This window comes from Ptiloglossa arizonensis, chromosome 5 (genome assembly GCF_051014685.1).
Source record: "Ptiloglossa arizonensis isolate GNS036 chromosome 5, iyPtiAriz1_principal, whole genome shotgun sequence".
Taxonomy (NCBI): Eukaryota; Metazoa; Arthropoda; class Insecta; order Hymenoptera; family Colletidae; genus Ptiloglossa; species Ptiloglossa arizonensis.
In genome coordinates, this window is record NC_135052.1 from 16,719,206 (window position 1) to 16,733,489 (window position 14,284).

General features: G+C 40.4%; 1 protein-coding gene across 2 annotated transcripts in view; it reads right to left on the reverse strand.

Moving 5' to 3' along the window:
• Positions 1 to 14,284, reverse strand: part of Carpa (Carbonic anhydrase-related protein A) — a 334,325-nt gene that overhangs the window by 34,745 nt on the left and 285,296 nt on the right. For both annotated transcript variants that reach the window (XM_076312333.1, XM_076312332.1), the window contains exon 5: positions 2,472 to 2,567. In XM_076312333.1, coding sequence (XP_076168448.1) covers positions 2,472 to 2,567 — 96 coding nt within the window. The remainder of the gene's footprint in view (positions 1 to 2,471; positions 2,568 to 14,284) is intronic.

The window sequence follows — 14,284 nt, forward strand, 5'->3', positions numbered from 1 at the left end:
GCTTTTTCCGCGATACCCCGCGCGGGTTTCTTCCTCGCACCCTTGAGAACCCTTCCCCGTACCGGTTCGTTTGTCTCGCGTCGTTAATTTCACGGCTCGTGACGTGTGATTCTGGTTAATGACACGGAAACGACCGTTACCATCTCGAAAGTAAAATGTTCGATGTCGATTTCACATTTTTCAGAGAAATTTCATTTTTCCGTTATTAGCGTTTCGAAAAAAAAAAAAAAAAATCAACCAAGAGGGAACACAGTGGGGTAATCGATGCGAAAATACTTATGCTTTTCGATTGCCAACGGTCGAATTAATTTCTGACCGTTTGCTCGATGAACATACGAAACTTTCAACTCGTACGTTGACTTTCTTCTAGTGGTAACTGTAAGCGCACGAAGTACGAGAATTGTTTTGTTTGTCAGAATCGAATCTAAAGCCGAATTGCGCGCGAATAAGTTTGATCCAATATTGGTATTTGAATTGCGTTCATTTAGAGAGGGGAATATTAAAAATTGGTTCATTTATTTTCTTCTTTGTACTTACTGTCTTGTATTTACCGATTAATTCAATCGCGGTATTTCTGGTATCGAATCTGGAAGTAGATTGATTTAAAATCGTTCTCAAAAATTCTCCGAGATCGTTTATTCCAGTCGCGTTATTTCTGGAATTGAATCGAACGGAGTGCACAGGAAGAGTAATTCGATCAATTGACACTTTTATCGCGATGTAAGTTCGAACGGTTTCTAAGCGCAACCGATCAATCCAAATATTGAAGTGCAACTATTAATACACCTGAGGTATTGGAGATTGAGCTCGAGGTTGTCGGAGAACGACGCGAATAGATTAATTCTTAAAGTTCGGAAATATCGCCGCGTTTAATGCGAAATGAGAGAAGGTGGATAATTTCATACGCGACGTTCTTATTGGCGAACGATTATTTTTCGTCGGGCTCTGGTAGACAAATCCACGGTAAGTTCTTCGCGGATGTGCGGCGCTTACTCCAAGAACAAATTCCAAAGTTTCGAAAGGAAACATCCTGCTCTCGCCTGCTCGTTCCACTTTGCTCGTGTACACTCACATTTTCTCTTCTCCCGACGATCGCGTTCTACCCTGAATCGTCGTACCGGTATAAGAAACGTGGAAACCTGGAACGACGAAGCAACAAACGTGGAAAACAGGCGTTCGTGCTTCTGATTTCGGGAAAACCGGTTCAAGAGAATCAACATCGACGGCTTGATTTAGACGTTGATTTAAAAGCATCGTGGCTGGCTCGAGCTTCGTTTCCCTTGTTCTTCCATAATGCACTAAATGGCGTACCGAAGTTCTGTTTAAGAATTCTTGGGATTTTCTAGAGTGTGTAACGGATTTCTGTTATTAATAAATCCAGTGGCGTACTTTGTCGTTGTAAATTTGGCGAAAATTTTGTGCATGTACTTTGAAAAATTATTCGTTAAAAGTTACATCGAAAGTATGTACAGTAATGGTATATTAATTTAGCTTGTAACGAAAAGAAATAGGTTGTTCTTTATTATTTATATAGTATCATATATCTAACTCGGGTTAAGTTAATTATATTTTCTACTAGGATCATAATGTTGATCTAGATACATAGGTTAATCGTAATCCTGATAAGAAGGTTAACGAGTTAAATAGTTGTACATTACCTTTCTTCTGTAACTGTATATTTATTCCTACTTTTACGTATAATATTTCAATTCAATCTTCAAATTATATTACATGCAACTCTGACGCAAGATAAACCTACTATCGTTATTTCCCATGGAAAGATAAAATAATGAAATAATCTTCGATACATTTTCAAACGATCCCAATCACGTTCCAACACGAATCTATATACTCTCCACTGTTACATCCACGAAGTAATAACAATTTATAAGAGTTCCAAACGATACAAAATTCTACACAAAATGTATTACAACGATCAAGATTATTATAAACCATAAAAAATTCTACATAAAATGTATTACAACGAACCAAGATTATTACGATCAACCTTGTAGTCACCAGTCAACTAACGATAAAAAATGTACAATTGTAACGATATCGTTCAAACGACAACGACCAATATCGCGCACATGGTGTATGAAACTAATTCCTAAACAATATACCAATCTTGCTATTAACATCGTTACAATATTCCTTCTCATCGAAAGTCCTGACCATCGCGCCGAAAAGATCATTCTTCGATCGTTCTCAAGATATAGTACTCCGACGTTTGAACTTCGCAAGATGGTTTCGACCCTTGATCTTCGTACTGCCCACGAAACAGTACATACACACCCAGTCTGGTATTTTCGAGCGTTCTCCCGCTCGTAAAGTTTCACCGAAATCGACGTTGCGCGTTTTACGAACGGGTTTCACTCGGTCGGGTTGCCCGCGTGCAATTATAACGACTCAAAGGGTCGAAAGTGGCCGAAAATTCGCTCGTAGCGTGGAAAGCAATTTTGTCGGCTTACCTGGACCATTAACGAGATCGCGACCAGTCCCTGACTCTTGTGCTGCGCCTCGCTCATGTTGTGATACAGCTCCGCGTTGAAGCCGTACACTTGTATCTGGAACAGAACATCGGTAGCGGGGAATTATTTCTACGTGTAATCTCGTCGCGTTCATCTGTGTACAGCGCCGCGTAATTACGTCGAGATATTTCGTCTTCGCACGAACAAATTCCGCCCATCGTCCAGGGCCCTACCGCGCTTTGTACCTCGACAATATATAATACCCTTTGCAGCGGTATCGTCTTCCCGAAATTGTGTTACCCCGGGGTAGCTCGTTTCGTGCGTGTTGCAGCTTTCGAATGAATTAATCGTCGACAGATTTCAAAAGAGCTCCCCGTACACCCGCTCGCTCTGCAACGGTCCCTCTGATACCGTAGATCACGAGAATTAATTCTTCGCACCTCGAATATCGTGCACGTGCATACCTGCGCGCATCCTCGTCGTAATCTCCGTGTCGCACCGGAGGGGGTGCAGGTGAATTACGCACACCGAGTGGATAATTCGTGGCGGGAACGAGCACCAGTTGATACTACGCGTAAAAATGCATCGAAAATACCGAGCGATCGTTTCTCGTTCGAGGCCTCGTTTTCGAGAAAAATCACCGAGAAACCTTGTGTTCGGGGCGCGTGTTTAAGCAACCGAGAATTCTTTGCACGAGAGCGCGTATCGTTCGTTCGCGAATGGGAATAATGTATTTTTTATTTCTATTTCTCGATACAGATAATTTGATAACTTTTTGTAGAAATTAATTTTAATTCACCAACGAGCTCGTATTTATTAGAAATTATGAACGTTGAACGGTCGAAATAATTGACCGCGTTTGCGCACAGTTTAGGAGACCGAGGTAATTATCGCGGACGAAAGAAATGCACTTTATACGGTACTATTTTCGTCGAATGTTTTTATACCGTATACTGGAACTTTTTATGCGCTGGGTGTGTTGGTAAACAATAGAGTCGGTCGAGTAGATAACCCGACAAATTATTTCGAGCAGCGTAAATTCTTCCTTTTGTATCGTTTCATTTGTCGAAACAATTAAGTGCGTTTTCGAGCGCCGCGGGACTGGATACCTCGCTGCTCGATGAAACAATCAAATTCGTAGAATCGAACTTAAAAAGAGATTCTATTTTCAAAAGAATTTTTACGATACTAGCTGTTCGTCGAGTACGTTCGAACGAAAATTATTGGCACGTCATAGTGCGTTAAATGACCGATAAACGCGAAGTGGAATACACATTGTACTGGCGGGTTGTTATTAAAATATTTACATCGAGTGTGGACACAATTAACGAGTTTCAAAGTCAAATTTCTCGACAAGAAAGCCTCGTACGAAAACGATGTGTTCCATAATTTGGATTTATTTTTGGACGAAGAATCGACTCGTTTCAAATGTTGCACAACATTAACGAATAATTGTACAGTCTTGGAATTCTCGTCCCTATTGGTATAAAGCTATCAATATTAGGTTCACCGAAATTGTTTGCCTTCGCTTATGCTACCAAGATATCCAACGAGGGAACAATGCGAGGAATGTCAGGGAGACCAAGCTGATAGTCACTTGATCGGTGAGGTTGCTTCAACTATTTGACAACCGTCACGGCTATTTACGTTTCATTAAGCTCAATGGTATCTAAGTAATAACGGTGTTCACGGTGAGATTCAATTTGTACCTGAATGATTCTCGCGCAAAATTTGCATAGACGAAGTTTCGATGCATCGAATATTTTTTATTAGACATTGTTTCAAATAATGAACCGACCGTATCAAATATTTCATAAACCGCGTGAATATTTTACATTACGATTGAGGACGGTTTCGTGTATCGTAATTTTATTTCGTTAATAACGAAAATTCCGGAAGACGCTCCTCCATCCACCGATTCTTTTTTCACGACATACCACGATCCTTTATTAAGAACTTTATTTCGATAAGACAGAGACGTTCTCTTCTTTTTTTCTTCTTTTTTTATGTTTGTCCTATAAATACCGGATCAATAGGGATTTTTCTATGCATTCCTGATGCCGTGGCTTTTCCTCGTAAAATGAAGAACCTATCGTTCGTTGTACTTTTTGTTCGATAAACTCGCGCAAACAAGATTAAGAAATCTCTGGCTAACAGTGTAAAGGGAAATATAAGCTGTGCTTGTACACTGTTGTATAACAATTTTTCGAGGAAAGAAGAAGACTGTAAACATAATCGTACGCAATGGAACGACCGATAAATTACTCGAGAACGAAGTTAAGAATTTAAGCGTCGGGAAATATTCGTTCCCTTGATGAACGATCGAAACAATTACGTTGAACGTTCGATGAATTCGATCGTATTTATCACGATCGATCACTTCAAATCTTATTTAAATTACCAAACGAAAGAAAATTGAACGATCGAACACGTTTGAATGACAACTCAGAGGAACAATGATAATATTGCAATCTTATCGCAAGTATCGTAGGAATTCTGCAATCGGGAGAATTTTCATTAAAAATTTATCGAGGAAAAAAATTGCCTCTCGAAGAGAGATCAAACGAGACATTCGAAGAAACTTTATCGGAGAAAAATATCAGTGCCTTTGCTTTCCATCTCGATTCTCATCTTCGTTAAAGCTCGACTCAAACGCGTTCTCAAGAGTCATTACGCAGTCTTACGAACATAGCGATAAACTAAATTAGGGGTAGCGATGGAACAGTCGTAAATTGAACGAAACAACCGACTGCTCGTCATCCTTGCGATCCTTCAAATCCCTCGTCGTTATTTCCTCCTGTTCCCCTCAAAATCATCTACTCGCGTTGGTCGTTAGAAATTCCAACCAGCCTCTCTATACACCGGCATCTTCAAAGCGAAGCGTTACGTCTGTGACTCTCGTTCCGTGAACGTGGCTCGATAACGCAAACACTCGGTTAGAAGTTGTTAAATAAGCCGCGAAGTTAACGAACAAGCAAAACGGATGCGAGAAAAAGCAAACGAGAAAAATCAAATAGATGTTTGCAACAGCGATTCGTAGCAGATGACGAGTACACGCGATTCACTCTTATCGAGTCTCGTTTACTTTGCCGCGAGCTGGACACTTTGAGAAAATTTATCCACCGTCTTATTTATAAAAGTGGGGATCTCGTGACCTGGTTAATTCTATTCTTTTCCCTGTCAATAGTTGGGCAAATAATTTCTTCGTTGGCTCTGTGCAATCTTTCGAGAGTACCTTGAGCAAGATTGTATCGTAGGTAGGGTTTTGGTGTAAATTATTTCGAAAATATTATATATCGTATCGATTCGGTGAGAATATTTGTAAAATTAGAAAAATAAAGGGAAGAACCTGTTTGTGCAAATATTGGGAGTCGAAGATGGCTTTTGTCGATATTTCACAATTTGGAATGTAAAAGACAAATCTATGCAAAATTAATTCTTTTACGATTTTAAGTGCTTCGTAAAGGAAATTAATTAAAAAAATTGCTACGTTTTTTTCCCAAACACACGAAACTAACATTATTAACAAGACACTTGCTTTTAAAGATTGTTTTCCAATGGCAATTGAAATTATTCTCTCCTCTATTTCTTTCCTTTCATTAGTCTTTAACGCGATGGTCCGTGACCCAGTTTCTCTACAGTCCAGATTACTCGATTACGTACATAATTTCACATATATTCTCCTTGCCAAGAAAATTCATAAACATTCGTTTTCAAGTCGCCTATTCTTAACCACCCTCATAATTCCAGTCTAATTTAACTTCCAAACGTCAAGATCGCTCGATTACACATCATACATACTTCGACACGTACTTCTTTCGTGAAGAAAATATTTTACGCGTCGTTCTATAAATTACGTACATTCGTCTTCGTTAATAATCGAAATAGTTCTAAACATCTCCCAACGGAATTTCCAGCTCGTTTGGCCTCGACCACCCTCATAATTCCAACCCTTGAATTTCCAGGAACGCTCGAACCTCCCGCTCCGGAGCAATTATTTCGATCTCATGTTCCACGCGATCGAACCGGAGTAATTTACAACGGTGGAAAAATCAAAGACCAACTTCTCGCCACTGTTCGCCTCCTTTGGTTCGGCGCGCGTCCCTTTCCACCAGTAATGGCATCGCCGCGGCACTTCCGGTAGCGCTTCGGGCTCGTTGAAATGCCTACGACGCGACGAGTCGTGCTTCAAAGACGTCGCGCGGGCGTCCCTGCGACACGGACGAGAGATAGAGAGAGACAGAGGGAGAGAAAGATAGAGAGAGCTAGAACGAGCTAGAGAGAGAGAGAGAGAAAGCTAGAGAGAGCTAGAAGGAGCTAGAGAGAGAGAGAAAGCTAGAGAGAGCTAGAAGGAGCTAGAGAGAGAGAGAGAAAGAGAGAGAAAGCTAGAAGGAGCTAGAGAGAGAGAGAGAAAGAGAGAGAAAGCTAGAGAGAGCTAGAGAGAGCTAGAAGGAGCTAGAGAGAGCTAGAAGGAGTTAGAGAGAGAGAGAGAGAGACAAAGCTAGAGAGAGAGAGCTGGGGGAAGACAGAGAAAGCTATAGAAAGAGGGAGAGAAACCTAAAGAGAGCTAGAGAGAGTTAGAGAGAGGTAAAGAGAGCTAAAGAAAGCTAAAGAGAGCTAGATATAGAGAGAGAGTGAGCTAGATAGAGCTAAAGAGAGCTAGAGAAGACTAGAGAGAGCTAGAGAGAGCTACAGAGAGCTAGAAAGAAAAAGAGAGAGCTACAGAGAGCTAGAAAGAAAAAGAGAGAGCTACAGAGAGCTAGAAAGGGAAAGAGAGAGTTAGAAAGGGAAAGAGAGAGAGAGAAATGGTTAGGAGGGGGGGTAGACGGCAGATTGCCGAGGATGAGCGTAAATCCACTGCGCCTGATCAAAGTACGACCAGCACTACTTGGAAGATTCTCCGCATCCTACACGGATTCCCACTCCCCTCCCCATGCCGGTTCTTTGCCCCCCACCCTGTCTCTTGGCGCGTTCGCGTTGCCTCCATTCCCCGTGGAATTATCCTTCCGTTTTTCCGGGCGCCGTTCGCGCGGAACGCGAGAAGGAAATGCAGAGTTTTCTGGGCGCCAACCGATCCTACGACTCGTCGTGACGGGATGGATGGAGAATTAACGCTCTCGCTACCGCCGTTCGGTCGGAAAACCGTCCGCCACAGACCGTGCCGCGTTTGTAGTAATTTTATTTAATGCGGCGCACACGCTTTTAACCGTATACGAAATAAAACGCGTTAAGCGAGAAGTACCGCCCGTTGACCGCGTACCCGGACGTTTGCAGAAAAAGAAGATGGAGACGAGACCTCCGGTGCTTGGTTAAAGACCTCCGGTCCGTAAAAGGAACATCGAGAGAAACAATTACGATCAAGCTCGTAATTGTTTCGAAGAATTTGGAAGTGATTGAACGAAGGAACTTTGATGATTAGAAAAGATTGCACGATCGTTTTCTTTGAATTTATTTTGGCGGTGTGTGGAATATTTGATGAGAACACGTGTTCGATGTTCGTTAAAGGCACATCGAGAAATATAATTACGATATAGTTTGTAATTTTTGTTTGAGAATTCAAGGTCGATGTGTGTTTGGAGATGGAAGTCGATAATTTATTGAATATTATTTTAGCAATATCTAGAACATTTGAGGAGTCTTTGGTATTTGAGAGATTTTTGTATCATAAACATCTCTCTTTTTACGTTACTCGTGTAGCCTTAGAGACACGTACAAGTGAAACAGGGTACAAAATAGTGGTAATAATAATAAATTGTAACGAGTAACGCGTACGAAATAAGTATCGAAATGAAATGTTGGGAATTGAGAATACGAAGTAAAGATACTAGAAATAATGGTGAAGGATCGGGCAAGATGTTTGAGTTAGGGAGTTTCGAATATCAGAAAGAACAGAATTGCAATAGCGCGCAGGTGTACAGACGACGTTCGGTATTGAACGTATCGAAAGTGGTATCACGTTTCACGCGACCAAAAAATCGAGCTTTTGTGGCATAATCTCATCGTTCTGTAATCTCAAGAATTCCTTAGTGAAATTGTAAAGAAAAATTCGAAAAATTGACAAAGTTAAGGGAGCTCAAAGACGGTGGCGTTTTGCGGTAGAAAGTCGCGATTGAACGATGCGTCGCTCGTTACTGAAACTTTAAAGCTGTTTTTCTTGAAACTACATTTTTCAAGCTTACGGAAGTGACCTCTCCGAAACTAATAAAGCTTTCGACTTGAAATTTTAATAGCTCGTGAAAAACGCGATCATCGAACTGCGAAACTAGAATCGCAACGATATTCGATATTTTCATATTGGAATAAGCATAACATTTGAAAATTGAAGTCCAGTAGAAATATAATAATTCTCCGAAATTATACAACGTTCTTACAGAGTAGAGCGGCCTCGATTACTAAACAATTCTCGTATGACAATTAATTACGATTACTCGATATAATATCGACGAATTTGTAACTAAATACAATGTAAACAATATATATATAAAACGCGTGGGAAACGGATCGTCGAAGGCAATATACTACCATCGGTTGCAAATTAAATTTGATAATTTTCGATCATCGTTGAATGGCACCGAAAAGTACAGCGCGGGAAGGTTGTCTCGATTTAATTAAATTTTAGGTAGCCGTGTAATCGAATCCTAGTACAACTGCGATTACGAAAGTCGTTCTATGTTTAATGCCCTGCAGGGAAATAGTAAATGCAATTTAGAACGTCCTGCGGCGCGGCTAATTTATTGATATCGAGCACCGCGTAATTTTGCACCGGTGCTAATAATGTACAATAAAATTTTAACGAAGCTGCACACGGCCCGCGAGTGAATCGCGGCGGTGGAACAAAAAAAAAAAAAAAAAAAAACAGAAAAAAAAGAAAAAAATGTTCACGTTACACCGACAAAAGGAAAAATGTTTATCGGTTGAATCGAGAGTAATTATTCCCCGAAATCCAGAGGATTCAATTATCCGGTCGCTCGTTGCGAGCGAATGAAAAATGATTCGATGTTTAATGCAAAATTCAACGAGAATCCGAGGGAAGGAGGGGAGGAATATTTATTCGATTTCTTTTATAAATATTTTATTACTGCGTACGTACATGGTCATTTTAGCGATGTGAAAATTTTGTCATACGAAAATACAGGAATTGTCGATATTTAATCCAAAGTTTTTTTATTAAAACGCAGTCAAATTGTTGTTGTTTTTTTTCGAATAAATCGCTACCAAATGACAAGTCTGTAAATACACGAAAATATTAGCTTTCAGGTTTAGATACAATCGAAATGTTTCGACGATTGGTAAATGTTGGAAAATATAGAATGGTTATTATATCGTTCCGATGCAAGAAGTTCCAAAGTAGTTTGCACAAAATAGTTGCGCTCGAGGTTTGAGATAAGCGATGTGTTACAATCTAATAAGGTTAGTTACCCAAAAACCGTTTCATCGTACATATTTCACTTCCAACAAGTTTCTTAAATACTCTTACCATGGTGAAGGCGGTTCCCTTGCCTCTATCTCGCATAGCTCTCGAGGGATTACAGAATTTTCCGAAGCACCGAATTTCACGTTAAAATTATTCAGAACTCACGACGAACCCAAAGTAGATCCATATTCGAATTCGTGTAATTGTCATCGACTACATATCGTTATCTCCGATGCACACGTTAAAGTGGCTCCAAAAATATTGCACGATTTTAATCACTTTGCTTTCCATTATTTTTAAAATCTCTATCGAAACAAAGTATCAATATTTTAAATCTTCTTCGCGCTTACTACGAAAATATATTCTCTATTTATTTCCTTTAGAAAAATACAATTTTATTATCAAGATAATTTACTATCTCTTTAAAAAACCAACACCCCAGATGAATGCAATAACTTTTTCTAAACGATGGTAAATACTGTATATCATCGTGTTTGTAATTATTTTGTGTCGTAGTTACGATGTAATAAAATATTTTCTGGGGGAGTATCTTCTTAAATTTGAAACTACGTAACAATAGGAATATTTTTAACAGAATGCTCGGACGAAACAAGAAGAAATTTCAATCTTAAATAAATTTGTTAAAGAATTTTCCAACGACGATAAAAAAAAAATGTGGTTGCATACTTTTATGTCTGAAACGGTTTTAAAGAACGTCTGAACCGACTTAATGCATTCCACGTGGTACGCGGCTGCGCTTGCGGATTTTCAACAGCGTTCCACGATGGTGATTACGCTCCAGTGACGGTGGAGCACTAACTGAAGCAGAAGGGGATGACTTTGGAATATTCGCAAGTGAGAATGAAAAGCAGTTTCGATAACGAAGAAGAATTACGAGCTACATTACCATTATTCCATAATAGTCTTCGAGTATTATTAACAAGACTCTCTCAACAAACAGGAGAAGTTTGTCGTAAATTTCTCGTATAATTTCACGAGCCAATTGCTGTCACCAGATTCACTGGTCACCGTTTACCAGTGTCTCGAAACTGGTACTCGGAATATAAATCGAAAGAAACTTTTCAAGTATTTCTATATGATACAATTAACTGAGAATCGTAATCAATCGCCAAGTATGTATTCTATCGTTCCAAAAAGTTAGATCGTTTATTAAATATAAAAAGAAATAAAGAAAAATCGTCGACTATCTTCTCTCATTAATTTACTAGCTTTCAGAAATAGTACAATTCTCATTCCAAAACTTTTTTCACAGGAATTAATGTAAAATGATTGGTTCTAACATAAGGGGTGGTTTATTCGTTCAGATTCTTTCAAAGTAGCAGCAATGAAATACGTCATAGTTTTTAGATCGAAGCAACGAACATTTGTGGCAAAGTTTCATCAGAATCGACGTTTGATAATTGGAAGTCTTCCCTCTATAGTAATATTTAACGATTATACTCGAACGTGGAAAGTGTTCAAGGTCTAACTAGGGATCTAAACCGGTCGATTTCGTTCTCGAAGTGTATTCGTTTCTCGAGCAAGTTGTTCCATCTATTCGAATTGATTCTGTCTTCCATCGAAGTTTGGATTCTCCTTCGAAGATTCTCTATAAAATCTAGCTCCATAGACGGGGGATTGAAATTCACCAATCACGAAGTTTAGGGCATTCTACTAATTTTCGCAACGTCTACGAGCTCCATGCGTTCGTTCTGTGGGTTGGCCTCTCTTAGTTTCTTAGTTTCGAAGAAACTGCTGCGTGAATTAATGCTTCTTTGGTGGTAAAATGTGTGTTAACCATGCGTTGAACGACACTGAGAAATTAATCTTGCAAATACAGCGTTACCCAGAAAATACTCCCCGAAGAAAGTCAATTAATGTTTTTCAGAAATACTTCTTAAAAACGATCGAAAAAATGACACGATCCCTGTTGAATGTACTCTAGACCCAGCGACGTCTAGGTGATCTTCAACACGTCGTACTTGTCGAGCAATATCGCTACAATGTCTCCGCGAGTGAGATCTCAATCTCCCCTAAACGCCACGCGAACTTGAACATTGCTGAAACAGGCGTTTCTAAAATAATTGAATCTTTCATCGACACGAGTACTCAACTCTTTAAGAAACATAATAACCCAAGAACGAGCTAATGACGATCTCAAAAATACTACGATACCTCTCGAACGTACACTACACCCGCGTCTAGATGATCTTTAACACGTTGCACCTAGCAAGCAATATCGTCACGATGTCTTCGCGAATGAGATCCCAATCTACCCTAAATACCTTGCGAACTTGAACATTCTTTCCTTCTAAGCAGACTGCAAAATTGCTGAAGCTGACATTTAGAAAAGTACGCAGATCTTCAATCCATATCTGTATTTTACTAATATCACCAAGTTCTTGGAAAATGTAACCAAAAATCAGCCAAGGACAATTTCAAAAATAACACGATCCCTCTAGAATATACTTTCCTCTGAAACACTGGACGACGACACATAAAATTTTCCAAGTCGAGTCTTTTCGTAAATTTTCCTTCTCGATTGTTAAATTGCTGAATCAAGCGTTCCCAAAATATGGGTATCTTCGATCCACGCGAATATTTTGCTAACAAACGTAACTAGAAATCAGTTAATAACGATCTCGAAAACAACACGATCCCTCTGGAACACACTCTACACTCAGCAACGTCTGGACGATCTTCGATCTCCTCTAAAACAGTGGACGACGACACAAAATTTTCCAAGTCGAGTCTCTTCGTCAATTTTCCTTCTCGATTCTCGTACATTAATTTTTTCATCAACTTGGAGTACCACTCGCGAACCTGAACATTCTCACACCCGTTTCATCGCGGATTGCAAAATTGCCGAAGCTGACGTTCCCAAAACATGCGTGTCTTCGATCCACGCGAGTTCTCGGTCGCGTAGCTAGCGCATGCACGGAAGTATATACATCGTCGCGGATTTTTCGCTCGGGAACGATCGCGAGAGAAGTGTTTAAAGCGGTCTCTAATACGTTCGACGGTGCACGGTGGCTGCGGCTGCGGATTTCCAGCGGTGTTTCAACCCGGTGATTATGCTCTAGTGGCGGCAAAGTAGCGGGTAAAGCACAAGGGGTCTGTCGTGGAATAGGCCGTGGGTAAGAGGCGGAATGCGGATGGCGCGAGAAGATCGGATGGTTCACCGAGCGAAGATACTCGGAAGAGCAGGGGACCGAGTCTGCACTTCACGTACCCGGGCTGAATCCTGAATTTCCGGGACGTGGCGAATTTCAGGCAGCCCCCGACCTCTCCCCCGGCCCCTCAGCTAACCCGCTATGGCCTGGCGAAATCTTGTTCCGAGACGATAACGAATCTCTCGATGTCAGCCGGCGAGCGGACCGTGGTAAATTCGATCGATCTAACGGAAGCTGCACGCCGGAAAAACAGACAACTTGCACCCAGTTTCGGGTTAGAGCTTCTTCGATCGATCTTTCGAAACCCGTGGGGATCGTTCCCGGGACCGCGAATCGTTGGACGCGTTTATGACTCTCGATAGGTGGAGATGTGCGTGGATTTTCTTACGTTCGCGGGGGAAGATTTAGTGGATCTGGGTAGGAAGATTCGACGGTAAGGGGTGTAGTTATCGGTGCTAGGAATGAGTAACGATCATGTGGAAATTGATGATTGGTAGATTCGAGGAATGTAAATATTTTTAATGTTGACGATCTGTGTGTTTCACGTCCTTGGAACGATTGTGATTAAATAGTGGGGTCTTTCAACTAGTGAGTACATTTCTTATCGGACATGGATGCAAAGATTTGACGATAAAGGGTGTAGTTATCGGTGTTAGGAATGAGTAACGATTATGTGGAAATTGATGATTGGTAGATTCGAGGAATGTAAATATTTTTAATGTTGACGATCTGTGCGTTTCACGTCCTTGGAATGATTATGATTCTGGGGTTTTTCAACCAGTGGTGAGTGCATTTCTTATCGGACATAGATGCGAAGATTCGACGATAAGGGTTGTAGTTATCGGTGTTAGGAATGAGTAACGATTATGTGGAAATTGATGATTGGTAGATTCGAGGAATGTAAATATTTTTAATGTTGACGATCTGTGCGTTTCACGTCCTTGGAACGATTGTGATTAAATAGTGGGGTCTTTCAACTAGTGAGTACATTTCTTATCGGACATGGATGCAAAGATTTGACGATAAAGGGTGTAGTTATCGGTGTTAGGAATGAGTAACAATCATGTGGAAATTGATGATTGGTAGATTTGAGGAATGTAAATATTTTTAATGTTGACGATCTGTGCGTTTCACGTCCTTGGAATGATTATGATTCTGGGGTCTTTCAACCAGTGGTGAGTGCATTTCTTATCGGACATAGATGCGAAGATTCGACGATAAGGGTT